General features: G+C 33.6%; 1 protein-coding gene across 1 annotated transcript in view; it reads right to left on the minus strand.

Moving 5' to 3' along the window:
- Positions 1-17,899, minus strand: part of Megf8 (multiple EGF like domains 8) — a 752,012-nt gene that overhangs the window by 708,861 nt on the left and 25,252 nt on the right. Inside the window, exon 2 of the mRNA XM_090404705.1 lies at positions 8,800-9,170. Within this exon, the coding sequence (XP_090260831.1) occupies positions 8,800-8,926 (127 nt within the window). The 5' untranslated portion in view covers positions 8,927-9,170. The remainder of the gene's footprint in view (positions 1-8,799; positions 9,171-17,899) is intronic.

Genomic DNA, 17,899 nt, shown 5'->3' on the forward strand with positions numbered 1-17,899 from the left:
TTATAAAGAGAGAGAATAATTTCCCTATCTTTACTTGTTAGCATGTTTTTCAATATCCAAATAATCTTTTGAGCTATTTTACCAACTTCTGCAATATGCACCTGAACTTCAACTCTGTCCACCATTATCTGCAACTCCCTAGTCTCATCAATTTCCTGCAATCCAGTGCTATCAATGTGATACACAGTATGTAACCTTTTCAACTCAAAGTGCACAATCTTACATTTTACAACATTAAATTGACAATTATTATACTTTATCCACAATGCCAATTTATTTAAATCATCCTGCAGGATATCTACATCTCCTTTATCAACTATTGCCCTGCCCAGATTTGCATCATCAGGAAAAAAAACTAAATATTGTCCCCCACTAAATCTTTCATTATATCATTGATATACAATTAAAGAGGTAGCCCTAGAAGGGTACTCCTCTAGTTACTTCATTCTCCTAGATTCCACTCCAAAATATACTACTTTCTGGTGTCTGTTGTCAGCTACCCCCCCCCTCCCCATCCATGATACCAGTTTCATATCCATGACCATTTGCTTCAACTTTTGTAATAGTTATCCATGTGGCATTTTGTCAAATGCCAGCAGTATCATGTTGTAGCCATCTCCCTTATCTAATTCTGCTGTCACCATTATAAAACGTAAGTAAATTACGAAGGTAGGACCTAGGCATGCTGCCCACCATAGATTACTGTACTCCTATCCACCCACTACTGGATTTTACCTTTAATCCAATTTTCCCAATACTTTAACTACCACACCTGAGATATTAATTAGTTTGTAATTTGCTATTTTTGTCTTGTACCCACCTTTACGTAATGGAACTCTTACCCTCTTTCCACATCCTTGGAACCTTTCCAGAGCCAAGACTTAACATCAGTAGCACTGCCAATTTCACTGCATATTCATGCAACTCATAGCCCGACATAGCCAGTTTCACTGCTGTATTTAAACTGATATTTTTCAATATGCTGAAAACCTCCTGATCATCAACTCAATTTTGACATTAGCAACTGCAAAATCTCCACTTAGATAATACACCTTGCACAGTGATCACTCAGCAACTGAACTTTTTTCTTTTTCTTTTCTGTTACGTTTGTACAATCAGCAGTGATTAAAATCACTATTCTATAGTCATTCTTCCTCTAACTTACATAATAATAATAATAATAATAAAAACTCTTTTGATTTACTAGGACCTACTTAGCTAATTTTCTTTCATAATCTGATTTGGCTTTTCTTACCATAATAGTCAACCTTCTTGCTTATGAGTATGCTGATCACCTTTTTCTTATATAAAAAATTTTTTCTTTCTTTGTAGCTCTTGCTTTATATCCCTACACATCCATCTTAACCCACCACTTAGTTCAACATTCTTTCCTTATAGCTTTTTCAAGCCATGGCACCTACAATTGTCTGTACAAATAGTCCAGAATGGAGTCCAATCTACATCTCATACAATTTTCATGTTTATAAATAATGATTTATTTTAAATTAAAAAGCAGTGATAGCACAGTGGTAAAAAACACTCAACAGGCATACAGTCAGGAATACATATCCATACTTGAAATAGAAAAAGCCATTCATATGCTTCAAATGTGAAAAGGCAGCAGGAGTAGATGATATTCAACCAGAAATGCTGAAGTATGGTGGTATAAAAGTCTTACAGTGGCTGCACTGCATTGTTCAAAAGACCTGGACAAAGGGACGAATTCCTGATGATTGGAGTAGAGCTCTAATAGTACCCATATATAAAAAGGGAAATAAAACGGAATGTGAGAATTACAGAAGTATTTCCCTATTGATTGTTCCTGGCAAGATTTATACCAGTATACTTGAGAAATGGTTGAGAAGAATTGTGGAAGAAAAGCTTGGTCAAGAACAAGCTGGATTCAGGCTAAATAGAGGCTGTCAGGATCAGATCTTCACTTTACGACAAATAGTTGAGAAAGCATGGGAATATAACAATGATCTGTATTTAAGTTTTGTCGATCTGGAAAAGGCATATGACAAGGTGCTAAGAGAGAAGCTATTCAATACGCTACAGTTATATGGTGTCAATGGGGCATTATATGAAGCAATACTTAGTTTTTATTTGAGTTGTAAGTCAGCAGTTAGAATTGAAGGAAGTACAGGAAGATGGTTTAATGTTAAATCTGGTATGAGACAAGGATGTACATTATCCCCTCTGTTATTCATTATCTATATGGATCACATTATGAAGGAAAGTGGTATTAAACATGATATCAAAATTGGAGATGTTAATGTCAGCTCTTTGCTTTATGCAGATGATGTTATACTTCTAAATAAATCTGCTACAAGTCTGCAAGATTCTCTGACTAAATTGAATAGCTGTTGTAATAGATATGGTATGAAGGTCAGCAATAACAAGACAAAAGTCAATGAAAATGAGCAGAAGCATTGAAAATATCAACTGCATTATGAATGGAGAACCTATAGAACAAGTAAAACATTTCAGCTACTTAGGCAAGATTTTTAGTGAAGATGGTAAATTAAATATGGAAATAGACAACAGAATCAACAAAGCTGGTATGGTAGGAAGTCAGTTGAATAAATTCATATGAAATAAGAGAGAAATTAATCGGAACCTAAATTAGCCGTATACAAGACAATGTTCAAACCAGTTTTAACTTATGGATCTGAGAGCTGGGTCTGAAGTAAAACACTTGACCAAAGTCTAGAGACCGCAGATATGAGAGTCCTGAGAAAGATTAGAGACGTGAACAGATGGCATCACTGGCAATATCATATTAAAAACGTGGATATTAGGAAAGAATTAGACATTGTCAGCATCCAGGAATGCGTTAGCAGAGCTAATCTCAAGTGGTATGGTCACTTAAACAGAATGGGAGAGGAAAGATTAGCAAAACAAAACAAGTGTTCTCTGCCAGGTTGGCAGCAAAATGACCCAGAGGAAGACCAAGATAGGTGGATTGATATGGTATAAGTGCCTTAGACAATAGAAATATAAGATCTGATAATGTTGGAGTTTTGACAAGTAACAGACTAATTTGGAGGAAAATTGTAGATAGGAAGTTAGTAATGATGTAAATTTTTCATGTAGTACTATCATATCCTGTACACTCCTTGAGGGTACATGTCAGGAATTTGCTGATGATAATGATGATATCTTAATACATCATGATACATTATGGAAACAACTACCATGTTGAAGTAAATCTTTAGTTTAATATAAATCAAAATAAACACTCAACATTTCAACCTTCACATTAAGGTCATCCATCTGTAGTATATACATATATATACAAAGAAACAAGCTGCATTACAATCTACATGGCATGCTAAAGTTACTGACCAACCGTTACAACTATTGACCTGACCTCTGTTGAAAAAAAAAACTTACTACATCAAAGCTAGGGTTCTATTATTATCATCATCATCTATTAGGTTACAAAATTAAATTAAGCTGGAGAACAACATGTTTACAAAAAAGAGGGGAAAAAAATAATAAATAAAAAAACAAAATTACTTATATAAGTATACATAAGTTACAACCAACTGGTATGGATAGTGCCCAATAAAAGCTGAAAATTTATTTAGAGTCCTAAAGTCAGGGTTGCTGGAAACTAAGTGGGCTGAATGTGTGCCATCCAAATTTTTGGGATTTTTATGCCACCATTATTGTTAAGATTAGGGTGGTTAATCAAAATTTCGCAGACTTCTTTAAATTTCCATTCATACCAGGTTTTTGTATGATGTAACGAGCAGGTACTTTTCCAATCAATTTGGTGTAGGGTGTTAAGGCCGTGATCTGAGAAGCCTGCTTCACCAAAATTGTTAAATTTAATGCATTGTTTGTGCTCTTTTTTATGGATAGGGATTGTATGCCCAGTTTCCCCAATATAAGGTAAGTTACAGGTGTAATACATGCAATAAACTCCAGGATGTGGAAATGGGGGAAGAGGATCCTTAAAAAATTTGAATATGTTTTTTAATTTTAAAGGTGTCATTAAAAGTGTTTAAAAGTGTCATTAAGATTACAATGGTGTAGGATTCTATTAATTTTTTCTGATAACCTTTTAATGTATGGGATAGCTGTGATTTTACTGTAATCTATATTATATTTTGATGAAGTTTTATGAAGAACTTTATAAGTTCTTCATAAAAGAATTGTGTCACTGATTGGGACACTTGTGAAAAGGGCAGAAACGTCAAAACTGACTAATAAATCATCTTTGCCGAGTGTCATGTTTTTAATTTTGTTTATGAACTGTTGTGTGTTCTTTATATAGGAGGGGGAATGACCTAGCAACTCCTTGAGTGTTGACGCTAATTTCTTGGCTAGGTGATAATTAGGGCTGTCTATTCCCTCAATTATCGGCTGAAGCAGGACGTTATGTTTATGTACCTTGGGAAAACCATATATTCTGGGAGAATGGGCATAATGGGGTATCAGTTTTTTTAATAGTGTCTGAGGGCCATGAAGTGACAAGACTTAAGTAATTTCACAGTTTCTTTCTTTATCCTGTTCATTGGGTTATAGTTCACAAGCTGATAGGTGCTGTTATCAGAGACTAGTTGATTCATCTGATGGATGTAAATTGATCTGTCAAGGATGACCGTTGCATTAATTATTGAAGGAAAGGATACAAACAAATATCTTAATCTTAGGCCTGTTGTACTAAACTATATACTTTAGACATTAGAAGAGAAGAATTTCCTTTAACTCATTCAAATTTTGTAATCTATTCTAAAATAAACAATACTGAAAAATAAAATGCTGTTAATTTTATAACAAAAATACTTTATCACTATTGAAAAATCTCTTATTTCTCACTCATTTTGATTAGGTGTGGCCAGTACACTATTTTCTTGTTTTCTTTAGTATAACCACCATGAAGGAAAACCTTGATTCCTTCAAACACTAAAATAACACTTAGATTCTCTTTACAAGTATTTTTAATGTGTGTAGCTCAATATTTCTTATGCTAAGGATGAAAAGCTAAGCTTTATACAGCAGAGTAATTTTTTCATTAATGTTTTTCCGCACATTTCTTCATATTCTAAAAACTATTTTTATGTGACTTCAACACATAAAAGACAAAGCTTTTTGAGGAGATTACCTTTTTACCCCTAACTGCTAGCATGGTTGGCCTAGTGGTTATCATATCCACTCTCCAACCAAAAGGCTGTGGGTTTGAATCCCATCGTGGGCATAGATGTTTGTGATTGTGAAAACAGTATTGAGTGGTGGAAACAGAGTTGTAGAGTAGGTTCCCTCCCTCAATGAGTCTTTGAACTCCCTGAAGTTGTCATGTAATAATAATAATAATACTTTTTTACATGCTGACAAATGATTTTAAATGACTAAGTTTTATTTGCTTGTCACTTAGCATTTCATTTTACTCTTCAAGCGATTCTCGTTCTGCAAAAAAAACTGAAAGATCCTCTAAGAGCATACTTTGTGGTTTTTATATTTAAAAAAATCTAATTTTTTGTAATTAATTTTTGCATTTGTAATTAATATTTAGTGGGAGAGACAACACAAGTTGTGAGATTGCAGGGCAAAGGGAATACTGCAGTTAATGTATACTAATGCAGAAGCAACGGAACAAAGCAGTTAAGATTTGTTCAGTTGCTTCTGCATTAGTATACATAGATTTGTTAAGATTTGATTAGCTCAACTTAGCCAAATAGTATGTTAAGCTTAGTGAGCATTGATTAAAGGAAGATGATATAGTTCATATATTGAAAAATATGGTAGTCTGAGGGTATTTAATAAAATGCAATGAGTATAGTATTTTCAGAGTATGAAGGGAATGAAATTGAGAGAGGGTTTGCTGAACTGCTCTTTTTTTTTTTTTTTTTTTTGCCTTCAACTTGTCTGAAGGCAAAAAGAGCAGTTCAGCAGGAACATGGGTGAAATATATATATATATAGCCAATTACTGTTATAGTCAGGGAAATGCAAGGAAAAATGCAGATAGCATGCATTAGCAAATTAGCAGAAGTGCAGACAGACTATTATTGTTATTATTGAATATTTCAAGTATGGAGGGAAGACTTGTCACAGAAAGGAAAGGAAATAGAATTTATACAGCTTATAAGAGATAATTACTTCAGATAGCATGTAACGGAGGAGACCTGAGATGTGAAAATACTAGATCCAGTGACAGCCTCACAGAACTTGGCAATAACTAAATTAGTACTATTACTTCTGATTGAGGGAGATTGATTATGTGGTATTGATCTCAAAGATGTGGATTCTTCAGTTACGAAGGGGATGTGGAATTACAAAGCAAGTGATTATGATCACCTGAGGGCCGGCTTGGAGCAACCACAGCATAATGATCTGGAGGGGGAAAGATGTCAGCAGTGCATGGAAGATAGTCAAGCGCTGCCTGAAGTAAGCAGTTTCGAATTATATACCTAGTCAGGAGGATAAATGAAGTAAGAGAAGGATGAATAGCAACAACTGGAAGAAGCTGCAAAAAGAGAAAAGATGTGATGTTATATAAGGAGAAAGGTGATCGACAAGCTCATGAGCAGTGTAAGATAGAGGCAAGAAGAGTGACTAGTAAAGCAGTAGTGTAGCTCAGTTTTTGGCTCTGTTCGCAAATTTTAAGCTATGTGTTTTGTTTTGTTTTTTTCCTTTAGAGTGACAATTCTGATAAGGAGTAAAACATCCTATCACCAATACCCTTGGCAACTGCACCAATGTCATATTCCTACACCTCTAGAGTATGTTAAGGATGGCAAAGCTTGTGAGAGAGGCAGCTGAATAGGTCACAAAAAATCTCGAAGAATTCTTTCACTATGTGGTGAACAAAAGAAAGAACAACTATGTAAGAATAACTTTAACATATGCTGTTCATAGGGAAGTAGCAGAAGCAGACAAAAACAGTTGAGTTATTGAGTGATCACTTTACAAGGGTAAAATGTAATCATATAATGTTGTAATATCATGTTGACTGATGGGATATTAACTTTCACATGAATACAGCCATGGGATTAGCTTTTCTGGCCAAGCTGTTTATTTCAGCTCTGGGAAGGTACAAAGGGAGGATAAAATAGTTCCACTGCCCAGTCAGTACCTCAAGAGTAGTGTTTAAGGTACTGGAAAAGTTGATAAAAACCAGAATTCAGGATTGGATTAGAAAAATTATACTCTATAGAGACAGCATGGTGTTAAGTTTAAGTAATGTGCTCAATTTTTTATAAAGTGATAAATGAATTGGATGAAGAAAATGGCTACATGATACTATTGAACTTTGCAAAGGCATTCAACAGGATACTACATAGAAATTGAACACTGGAGCAAATGGAATTGGATACAAACAGATGATATGGATAAGAGGGTGGGTTATGGAAAATACCCAAGACTCTTTTTATTTAATATCACCATTTCTTTAATCCTTCAATTATCAGAATGGTAAGTTCTTATAACTGATGGATCAGATAATTGAAGTACAATTGGCATGCAAGGGTCAGTTAAATGAAAGATTGTTGTTTTTAAGGTCAGATAAATGGTAAAGTACTGTAGTATATCAGGGTTCTGAATCCAGGAGAAGAGTGGCTACTGGTATACCACAGGGCTCCATACTTGGGCTGCTGCTGCTATTTAATTTGCATATCAGTGATAAAGGAACTGATTTAAGGGGAAATATCTAGCTGTCTGCTGATGATGATATGAAACTGAGAAGAGTGGCTGTCAAATAAAGATACAGAAATACTGCAGGATGGCTTAAATAGGCTGGTAGTATAGGTAAAGGATAAAACAGCTATTGGTTTAATGTAGCAAAGTGTTTGGGTAATGCACTTTGACAAAGCGATTCACAAAATGCTTACTATATCGATGTAAATAGACTATGAGCAATTGATGAGGTCAGGGATTTCGTAGTGATTGTGGAAAGTAAATTAAAGAGATTGCGAGAACAGCTAAAACAACTTGTCAGGTTACTTAGATGCTGAAGAGCACACTAGCAAGCAGGGTTATTATTCCTTGTTATAAAAGTTTATTATGGCCACATCTGAATTACTGTACATGGATCGAGACAGCTGGATCCCTTGTAAATGACAAGATGGCAGAGAAGATCCAGAGGCAAGTGACAGACTGAGATAGAAGTATACATGTTCTTCTATGAGGACAACTGATGATGTTTGGGAGGGCTATAAAGGCAAGTTGATAAGGGAAAAGAAAAACATGTCAGTTATTGAAGGCGTTTTAAAGACTAACAGACATACAACTTTTTTCATATATATATATATATGGCAGGAAGTGAGAGAACAAGGGATCAAACTACAGAAAACAGTGTGATTAGCAAGTGTGAGGACTTGACTTTTAGCTAAAGAGGGTGGAGAATAGGTTGACAGAGATGCCAGCGAGTTCTTCACTGGGGAGTGATTTCAAGGAAGAGTGTGATAATTACTGTGTGAATAATGGTTAGTACAGACCATCCACAGTGAGTCAATCCCATGGAGATGCCCGAGAAAATAATAATATTATTATTTAATGATATTTAAAAACGATGAGAATTGTTTTGCTAATGGAAAGAGGTGCTCTTTATTAAGCTAGCTTTTATGAAAATGAATATTTTGCTCCATAAATTACTAAAAATACAGAGAAAGAATTCTTAGTTTTTTTTTTTGATTTTTTAATAAGTAACTAACATCTACTTCTGAACATAACACATGCACTGAACATTAGAGCACTTAGAAAGAGATCAACCATTCAGGAGTAACTTGCACCCAATCCAAATATATTTTATTTGAAATGAAATTATTACAGTGAATTAAACAACAGATACCTTTAATAAGCCATTCACAATGTGAATCCTCAGGGTATTCCTTACTTCCATCAGTTATCATTCCATAAGATCCCATGAGAACTTTTCTCTGTTTATCACAACTGTCTCTAGTCCTAGGTTTAGGCATCTTTGCATTACACCGAAGAGTCCAGACCTCCAAAATCATAACAAGGCCTATCCACCATAGCGACTTCTGGTAGACTACCATATTGGTATCATCACACTGCAACACTTTCTCCAAACATAAATATTTCCATGCCTAGACATATTATAACCAATGTCCAACTCTACAGCATATTTCTTCATCACTATGGAAGACAGCAATTCTAAGTTCATCAACTTCTGTGTCATTCTTTAACCTGACTCTCCTTCTGTAATGACAAATAATATTGTACTTAACATTAGCATTAAAAATATATATTTTTTTTTAATTTACAACAATATAAACTCAAAATATCACTATCATCATAAACTCCTAGGGAATCAAGATGTCTTAAAACATTTACTCTTATTACTAAATTGAAGACAGATTAATATTCTGTTCACATGCATCTTCTTCTGTAAATGCAATCTTCCACTAGTAAAAAATTCACATATTACTTTTTATACCCTGGATAAACTTCCAGGAATCCCTTGATCCCTATCCCACTACCCTCCAACTGTCTGAAAGATCCTAATAAGTAGCAGAAATGAAAGAAATGGATGATTTATATTAAATAAATTGATTTTTAATTCTATAATCTTTGGCTAGGTATCAAAAGGCATCTTCTGTACAAATTTAAAAAAAAATGTAACAACATAATATAATTAATAAAAAGATTCTAAAAGCGCCACAATAAAAGTAAGGTAACAAATGGTCATCCAATTCCCAATTAGAAAAATAAATAAATACATAAATTAGGAAAGGTTAGCAGACTGAAAAAGTACTATTACCCATAAAGAAAATAAATGGCACCTATCCAATCTATTTAAGTTTGAACAATGCAGGAACATTTCACAAGTTTCTTTATAAAGATACAGGAAAACCTCACTTAACACAATGAATTAATCCATCAATTAATGCAAGCTAAAATCGTGTTAAGTGAATACAATAAATAATAGAAATAATTATAATTCATCCATCAGTTAGCATAAATTTGGGAGAAAAAAATACAATATAAGCTATATTAGAGGATAAAATCATAAAAGTTAATACAAATCAATTGCTTAAATTTTTATTTAATGTCTAAACATTTGATTGAGCTACTTTTTTTTACAAAAAAATTAAGTAAAGATATTTGAATCGTGCTCGACTTTTTCATCTTGTCATGCAATTTGCGATAGCGCAATCACTTATCAAGATTTCGGCAGACTTCAAAGCTTCGTTTCATATCAGGATCAGCATTAAACAAAATTTCCTTAGCATATGCAATGTGATTTAAAACTAGCTCAAGTTCTTTTGTAGTTAGCTTCTTAGTCGTAACATTCTCTAATCTTAATCTAACATTCTCTTCTTGTTCGCACTTGTTATCTTCTTTTTCTTCATATGCAAGCTGTTCTTCTAGTTGAAGGAGATCATTCTTGCTTAACTGTTCTGAATGGGAATTGAGTCACCTTCACCTTCTGCATTGCCTAATTCACATATTACTTTTTATATCTTGGTTAAGCTTCCAGGATTCCCTTGTTCCCTATCCCACTACCCTCCAACTGTCTGAAAGATTCTAATAAGTAGTAGAAATGAAAGAAACGGTCGATTTATATTAAATAAATTGATTTTTAATTCGATAATCTTCGGCTAGGTATCAAAAGGCATCTTCTGTACAAATTAAAAAAAATGTAACAACATAACATAATTAATAAAAAGATTCTAAAAGCACCACAATAAAAGTAAGTAACAAATGGTCGCCCAATTCCCAATTAGAAAAATAAATAAATACATAAATTAGGAAAGGTTAGCAGACTGAAAAAGTACTATTTCCCATAAAGAAAATAAATGGCACCTATCCAATCTATTTAAGTTTGAACAATGCAGGAACATTTCACAAGTTTCTTTATAAAGATACAGGAAAAACTCGTTTAACGCAATTAATTAATCCATCAATTAATGAACACTAAAATCATGTTAAGTGAATACAATAAACAATAGGAATAATTATAATTCATCCATCAGCGTAAATATGGAAAAAAAATTACAGTATAAGCCACATATGGGCAACCCCTGGCCTGCGGGCCAGATCTGGTCCTAATCTATTTCAGCAAAGTCTGTCTGATTCATGGTGGGAGAAAACATGGTGTGTTCTACTAACTCACATTAAGCTGACGTCATATGACTTGCACAAAACACACTTTGTTTTCTCCAATCAAGATCTCTTTCTCACTTTGACTAGCGGCATGTGTGAACGTGTTACAACGTGTCAGTTCGGTACTTGCATCGGTGTTGTGCTTTGTTCAGTGCCTGCATTGATTTTATGTTCTGTTTGGTGCCTGCGGTGAAGACAGTTTTGTTTGACAGTTCTGAATATCGTTTATAAATTTGGAACAATGTCAGGGGTTATTGCAAAAAAAAAAAGAAAAGTAGACGCAGAGAATCATCAATTTCAAGACAACTGGACGGAGGATTATTATTTTATTCTGAATAAAGGTTTGCCTGTATGTTTGCTGTGCAATGAATCCATATCCATCAACAAAGAATACAACTTGAAGAGACACTTTACTTCGAGACATGTGGATCACCCAAAAATTGATGGACAACTACGAAAAGATGAAATGCAGAGGTTGAAGAAGAACTTGAATACTCAGCAGCAAATGTTCAACAAGCAAAGACCACAGCATTGTCAAAGCCAGCTTTGTGGTAAGCAAAAAAATCGCTAAGCATTCTAAGTCATTTGGTGAAGGAGAATTTATCAAAGAATGTCTGCTGGATGTTGCAAGTATATGTGCTGAAAAGAAAAAAGACTTCGAGGATATTCGTTTGTCGAGATGTACTGTTGTCCAACGGATAGAAATTATGGCTGATGATATCAAAAAAAGTTTAAAAGAGAAGACTGCTAGATTGGAAGCATTTTCAATTGCTTTGGATGACAGCACTGATGCCTCCAATACAGCACAACTAGCAATATTTTTAAATATTGTTAAAAGTTCGGCCGTTAAAAGTTGTTCCTTTTAACGGCCGTTAAAAGGAACAACTACCGGTGAAGATATATTTGAAACAGTCAACACAGTCTTCGAGAGATTTGGGCTTAAATGGAGTTCACTATCTGGCATATGTACTGATGGAGCCCCTGCAATGGTTGGTACACAGAAGGGATTTATTTGAATAGTTCATAAAAGAGCAATAGAACTACAGATCCATCCGGAAAATTTAACAAATTTTCACTGCATTATCCACCAACAAAATGTGTGTGCAAAATCGATTAAATTCACAAATGTTATGGAAGTTGTAGTAGCCAGTATTAACTTTATTATGTCACATGCACTTAATCACCGCCAATTTAAGGAGTATTTGGCAGACCTATTTTCGGATTATGAAGATGTGTCTTATTATTGTGAAGTGAGGTGGTTGAGTAAAGTAAAATATTAGAATGATTTTATGATCTGAGACAAGACTTTGCAGATTTTATGGACATAAAAGGAAACACAATTAACCAAGTAAAAGATGATGAGCGGGTGTGTGATTTAGCATTCCTTGTAGATATCACCGGATACCTAAATGAACTGAATCTTAAATTGCAAAAACAAGGACAGTTGGGTTCATGAACTGCATGGACATGTCAAAGCTTTTTGTAATAAACTAAGATTGTTGGAAAGTCAGATAAGAGTTAAAAATTGTTATCATTTTCCTACTCTAGCAGCTCATAAAAATAACCCTTATAATTGTTATGGAGATGAACTGAAGGCACTAATAGAGCAATTTGATACAAGGTTTGCCGACTTCAAAAACAAAGACTCCACATTCGCTATATTTGTTCGTCCGATGGATGCTGATGTAAATAATGTGCCAGAAAACTTACAGATGGAACTTATTGAGCTTCAGGCAGATATAGTGCTAAAATCACAATTTAACAACATTGCTTTGACGGATTTTTATAAATTTTATTTGGTGGAAGAAAAATATACAAATTTACGTGCCTTTTCAAGAAAAATCATTTGTCTTTTCAGCAGCACATATGTGTGAACAGTTTTTTTCGAGGATGAAATACAATAAATCAAAAATTCGGACAAGAATAACGGATGAAACCTTGAAAATTCTGTGCGATTATCCTTAAGTAACATTAACGTCAATATTGATAGTCTCGTAGTTGAAGTACAAGGCCAATCTTCACATTAAATTGTTACGTCGTTCATTATATTATAAAATTTATGTAGAGCTTTATACCAAAGCATTATATTATAAATAAATTAAATATGAAGTAGCAACTTGTTTTAATTCATTTAATATTAATTTATTTTATTGAATAATTTGGACCGGCCCTTGACTGGGAGACAGAATGATAATTTGGCCCCCGAACTAGGAAAGGTTGCCCATGCCTGGTATAAGCTATATTAGAGGATAAAATCATCAAAGTTAATAAAAATCAATTGCTTAAATTTTTATTTAATGTCTAAATATTTGATTGAGCTACTTTTTTTACAAAAAAATTAAGTAAAGATATTTGAATCGTGCTCGACTTTTTCATCTTGTCATGCAATTTGCGATAGCTTGCAATCACTTTATCAAGATTTCAGCAGACTTCAAAGCTTCGTTCCATATCAGGATCAGTATTAAACAAAATTTCTTTAGCATTGCAATGTGATTGAAAACTAGCTCAAGTTCTTTTGCAGTTAGCTTCTTAGTCGTAACATTCTCTAATCTTAATCTAACATTCTCTTCTTGTTCACACTTGTTATCTTCTTTTTCTTCATATGCACGCTGTTCTTCTAGTTGAAGGAGATCATTCTTGCTTAACTGTTCTGAATTGAGTTTAAAGTCACCTTCTGCACTGCCTCCTAATAAAAGCATAAGATGATCTTTAGATACTATGTATCCTGGTTGAGATACTTCAGTTTTAGCTAGGAAAGATTTTGTTGGCATACGCTTCCAAAATAGACCAATTTTGTTGACGATGAATATTTGCCGATTGTCATAATTATCCTCCTGAATTACCCTTTGCAATTCAGGAAACTTGGCTGCTCTTTATCAGCACTAGCAGATTCGCCAGTTATTCTTACATTATGCAGTCCAGTTCGATTTTTAAAATGGTTCAAACCATCCTAAACTTGGAGTAAAGCTTTCATATTCCTCTTGCAATTTGATTTCTTTGAATGTAGTAAAAATATCAGGAAATTTATAAATCTTTTTTATTAATTTTCTCTCAAATATTGAGAGCTTTTGCCTGAATATTCTCTATACTAAGAAGTATTCTTTTTTTGGTTATAATCCTGAATCCAGAGTAATAGAAGACGCTCCATCTCGATCATCAAATGGCTTCTATTTTGGGTGATTTGCATGCTTAAAGAAGCAGTAGTAACTTTTCCTTGTTTTGTATTCTTTATTCTTATTTAATATAGTCCAAACTGTAGACTCACTGTATTCCAGGTCTTGCACAATCACTGTATTACTAGTTCTACTTTCATGTCTCTTAATGACTTCGAGCTTTTCTGCTCGCAGCAGACTGGCAGCAAAAAATTTTGCGTAACGTAAAAAAATTGCGTTAAGTGATTTATCACTCTCTTAAATGGGAAATAGTATCATTTCACTTAATCACACTAAGTGATTATCATGCATATCAAAATTCACATTAAGTGAGGTTTTCTTGTATCCATAAGAAATCTACTCTTATTCCAAAAGACTCTGTGCTAAGTAGACATACCATGTTCAACAAGGCCAGCTACACGTTTAGACTCAAGACACTTAAGATTCATGTTTCTCGAGTGGACAAAGACAGACCTTCCAAATGTCCAAGACAGGTGAAGCCACAAGAGCAAGGAGAAGCTTCTTTTGGTAAAGAGAGAAAAGTGGAAACTTTTCTGATAAGACAAAATGCCATACAGACATTGAGAGACTTTAAATTTCTGCAGTATGTTCACAGATTCCTTTAACATAGGACAGTGGAATATGAGTAATTCCTTCTTTAGCATAAAAGGCAAGAATTATATAGCTCAGGGGTGGGCAACTTATTTTTCATGGTTGGCATAACTGTGCCAAATGAAAGCAACATTGGCCACATTATGCAAAAATAAAAAATAATTGAAGCATTCAATTTAATTTTAACTTGTTCCAAAAATACCATTGGTTACAACTGCATTGTCCACTGGCCAAATGTGGCCAGTGTCCATGGAGTTGCCCACTTCTGCCATTCTCTATACATCAACTTACTATAATATAGTGATTTAAAATGGAGAAATTTGAGAAACTCCACAAGGAAACCAAATAATAGTAATTGCCATTCTCTACAGCAGGGTTTCTCAAACTGTGTTCCGTGAGAAGTTCAGAAATTTGTCATTTTAGGTTTCTAAGCATTTTTCATGAATAAATATTTTATAGTAAAAATATTCTGAGGAGAATAATATTCGTGAATATGTCGAAAAGCTCAGACCCAGAATGCCTAATCTGTGTATCATTAATTTTCACACAACCTTTCAACAATTGGGAAAGGAAATACCGCTGTTTATGACCGGTCATAAAAATTGCATGCAAGCGGATTATAACAATGGTGGCATATCCTCTGTTCTGAAAATTGAAGGAAATGACATTTGTGTAGCAAATGTCAGTGACCAAGCGGCATATTTTTAAACATGGAAATATTCATGAATTATCATTAATTTTCACACATTGAAATCTTTCAACAATCAGGAAAGAGAATACCGCCATTTATGACCGATTGTAAAAATTGCCTGCAAGCTGATTATAACAATGGGCGGGTATCCTCTGTTCACAAAACTGAACGAAATAACATCTGTGTTGCAAATGTCAGTGACCAATCAGCAAGGAAGTATAAAGAAAATTTTTCCACTGAAATTGAAGATCAAGGTAGTCTGTATCTGGTTCTCAGATCAAGTAATACTGAATACTTTTTTTCGCAAGTTCGTATTCCAGTGTGTAAGTGCTTATTCTGAAATCGGAGTGCCGTGATTTTTTTAAAAGTAATACGAATACAGATTTAAATTCTAATATGAATAAGAGACAAGGCACTTTGTTTAATTTTGGTATTAAGAAATCTCTTATTGAAGATGTTTGTGATGGAACAGATAGTGAGTCATCCACCTCAAGCCTACAAAGATCTCCAGGATGTACAAAAGGAGGGGAAAACTACTAGTACACAGGAGAGAAAGTCTGCATTCACTCGTAAGCACTTATAATATTATAAATATATTTGGTGATCAGAATAGGATATGTCAATGAAAATCAGCAAATTAATTTAATGATGGTTTATTTACGATTAATTAAATCGATTAAATTAAAACATCAATTAAATTAAACTTTAATTGATGTTTAATTAATTGTTAATTAATTATCAATTATCGATTATTAATTAATAATAAAATCAGCTAAATTACCATTTAATTATTAATTAATACATTACAAAATAACCAAGGTGTTCCGTGAAAATTTCAGGATTTGTGAAGTGTTCCATTGTAGAAAAAGTTTGAGAAACCCAGCTCTACAGAAAAGTTTAAAAAAAAATTTTTTTTTTCTTTCAAAATTCTTAATTTATAATTTTCATTTCAAGTATTGCTTAAAAATTGGAATCTTATTAATTCGTTCAGTTCTTTCATCAGAAAACTCACTAGCAACTGATGCTAATCAAGCATCCTGATGCAAAAAATCAACTCCTCATGCTTTACAAAATTTCTCAGGCTCACCTCATTCTTATTCCTTCCGTATTTCAAAAAATCTGGTTGATATCTATCCAATTACCTCCTCTCCATTATTTTCTTGATTAAATCATCTCTTCTCTTATGTAATCTCTATAATTTACCTTAATATACTCTCAAGACTTACATTCGACAGCCTTGAAGTTGCTAACATATCTGTTAGCAACATAGTGCATCATGATATTTGCTTATAGGTTGAAAAGACCTCAGCTAAAATCCTATCTAGGACATAAGGAACCTTTATACTGGCTTTTCAAATGAAAATAAGTTAACTGGTCTCGTATGAAGCTAGCAGAATCTTTCCTCCTATAAAACAGGCTAGAGAACGTACTCAATTAACAGAATGACTTATAACTTAGTTGTTTTAGCTGTGATGAAACCATCCAATCTAACCATGAAATGAAATTTGATGAGTTAACTGCCTCTACACTCTTCTAAGGTTTCGATATCACCATGAAAACTAGGTAACCAGATCAGCACATACACAATGGTCTATGTGTCTGATCAAAGCTTTGTACATCACCTTTTTTTGTCTCTACTTGTTAACATCCTCCTCATCCTTACAAATACCAAGGTTATCATCACCATTTGATCTTGATCACTATCATGCCAGGAATCCCTGCCCCCTCCATTTCTTGAAGTAAAACTTCATAATACAATATGATCTTTCTTCTCTGAAAGGCTATACTGTATAGTTTTCATATGCATTTATAAATAAATGCTCATCACAGTTATACAGTGTTTCAAGAGTTAATACACAGAGGTATAAGTAAAAAGAAAACACCTGGCATTATGAATATTAAAATCTCTGATAAAGATAACTTTAGTAATTACAATAATTTGCACATTCCTCATGTCTTAGAGATGCTGGAGATCACAAATATTAGTCATGATTGCATTACAAATAACTGCAAACATCACTAGAATTTGACAATATTAAAATTTCCAATTTTGTTGTGTTTGTTCACCATTATTATCCTTTACCATAAGAACAATTTCAAGAAACATAAACATATCAGGAATAGGTGATTTTTATAGTGACGAAGTAAGAGTAATTTATTCAGGTGGAGATAAAAAGGAAAAAGGAGTTGCACTTGTTTTTAATAAAAGAACAACAAAGAGCATTATTAGCATAAAATGTCTGAATGACAAGATTATGGTGGAAAAATTGAAGGCTGAACCAGTGGACATAAGAATAATGCAGGTATATATGCCAACAATGACCATTCAGATGAGGAAATAGAGGAAATGTATGAACAACTACAAG

The sequence above is a fragment of the Typopeltis vanoorti genome, chromosome 1, assembly GCF_054136105.1.
Source record: "Typopeltis vanoorti isolate ZY-2024b chromosome 1, IOZ_Tvanoo_1.0, whole genome shotgun sequence".
NCBI classification, from domain to species: domain Eukaryota; kingdom Metazoa; phylum Arthropoda; class Arachnida; order Uropygi; family Thelyphonidae; genus Typopeltis; species Typopeltis vanoorti.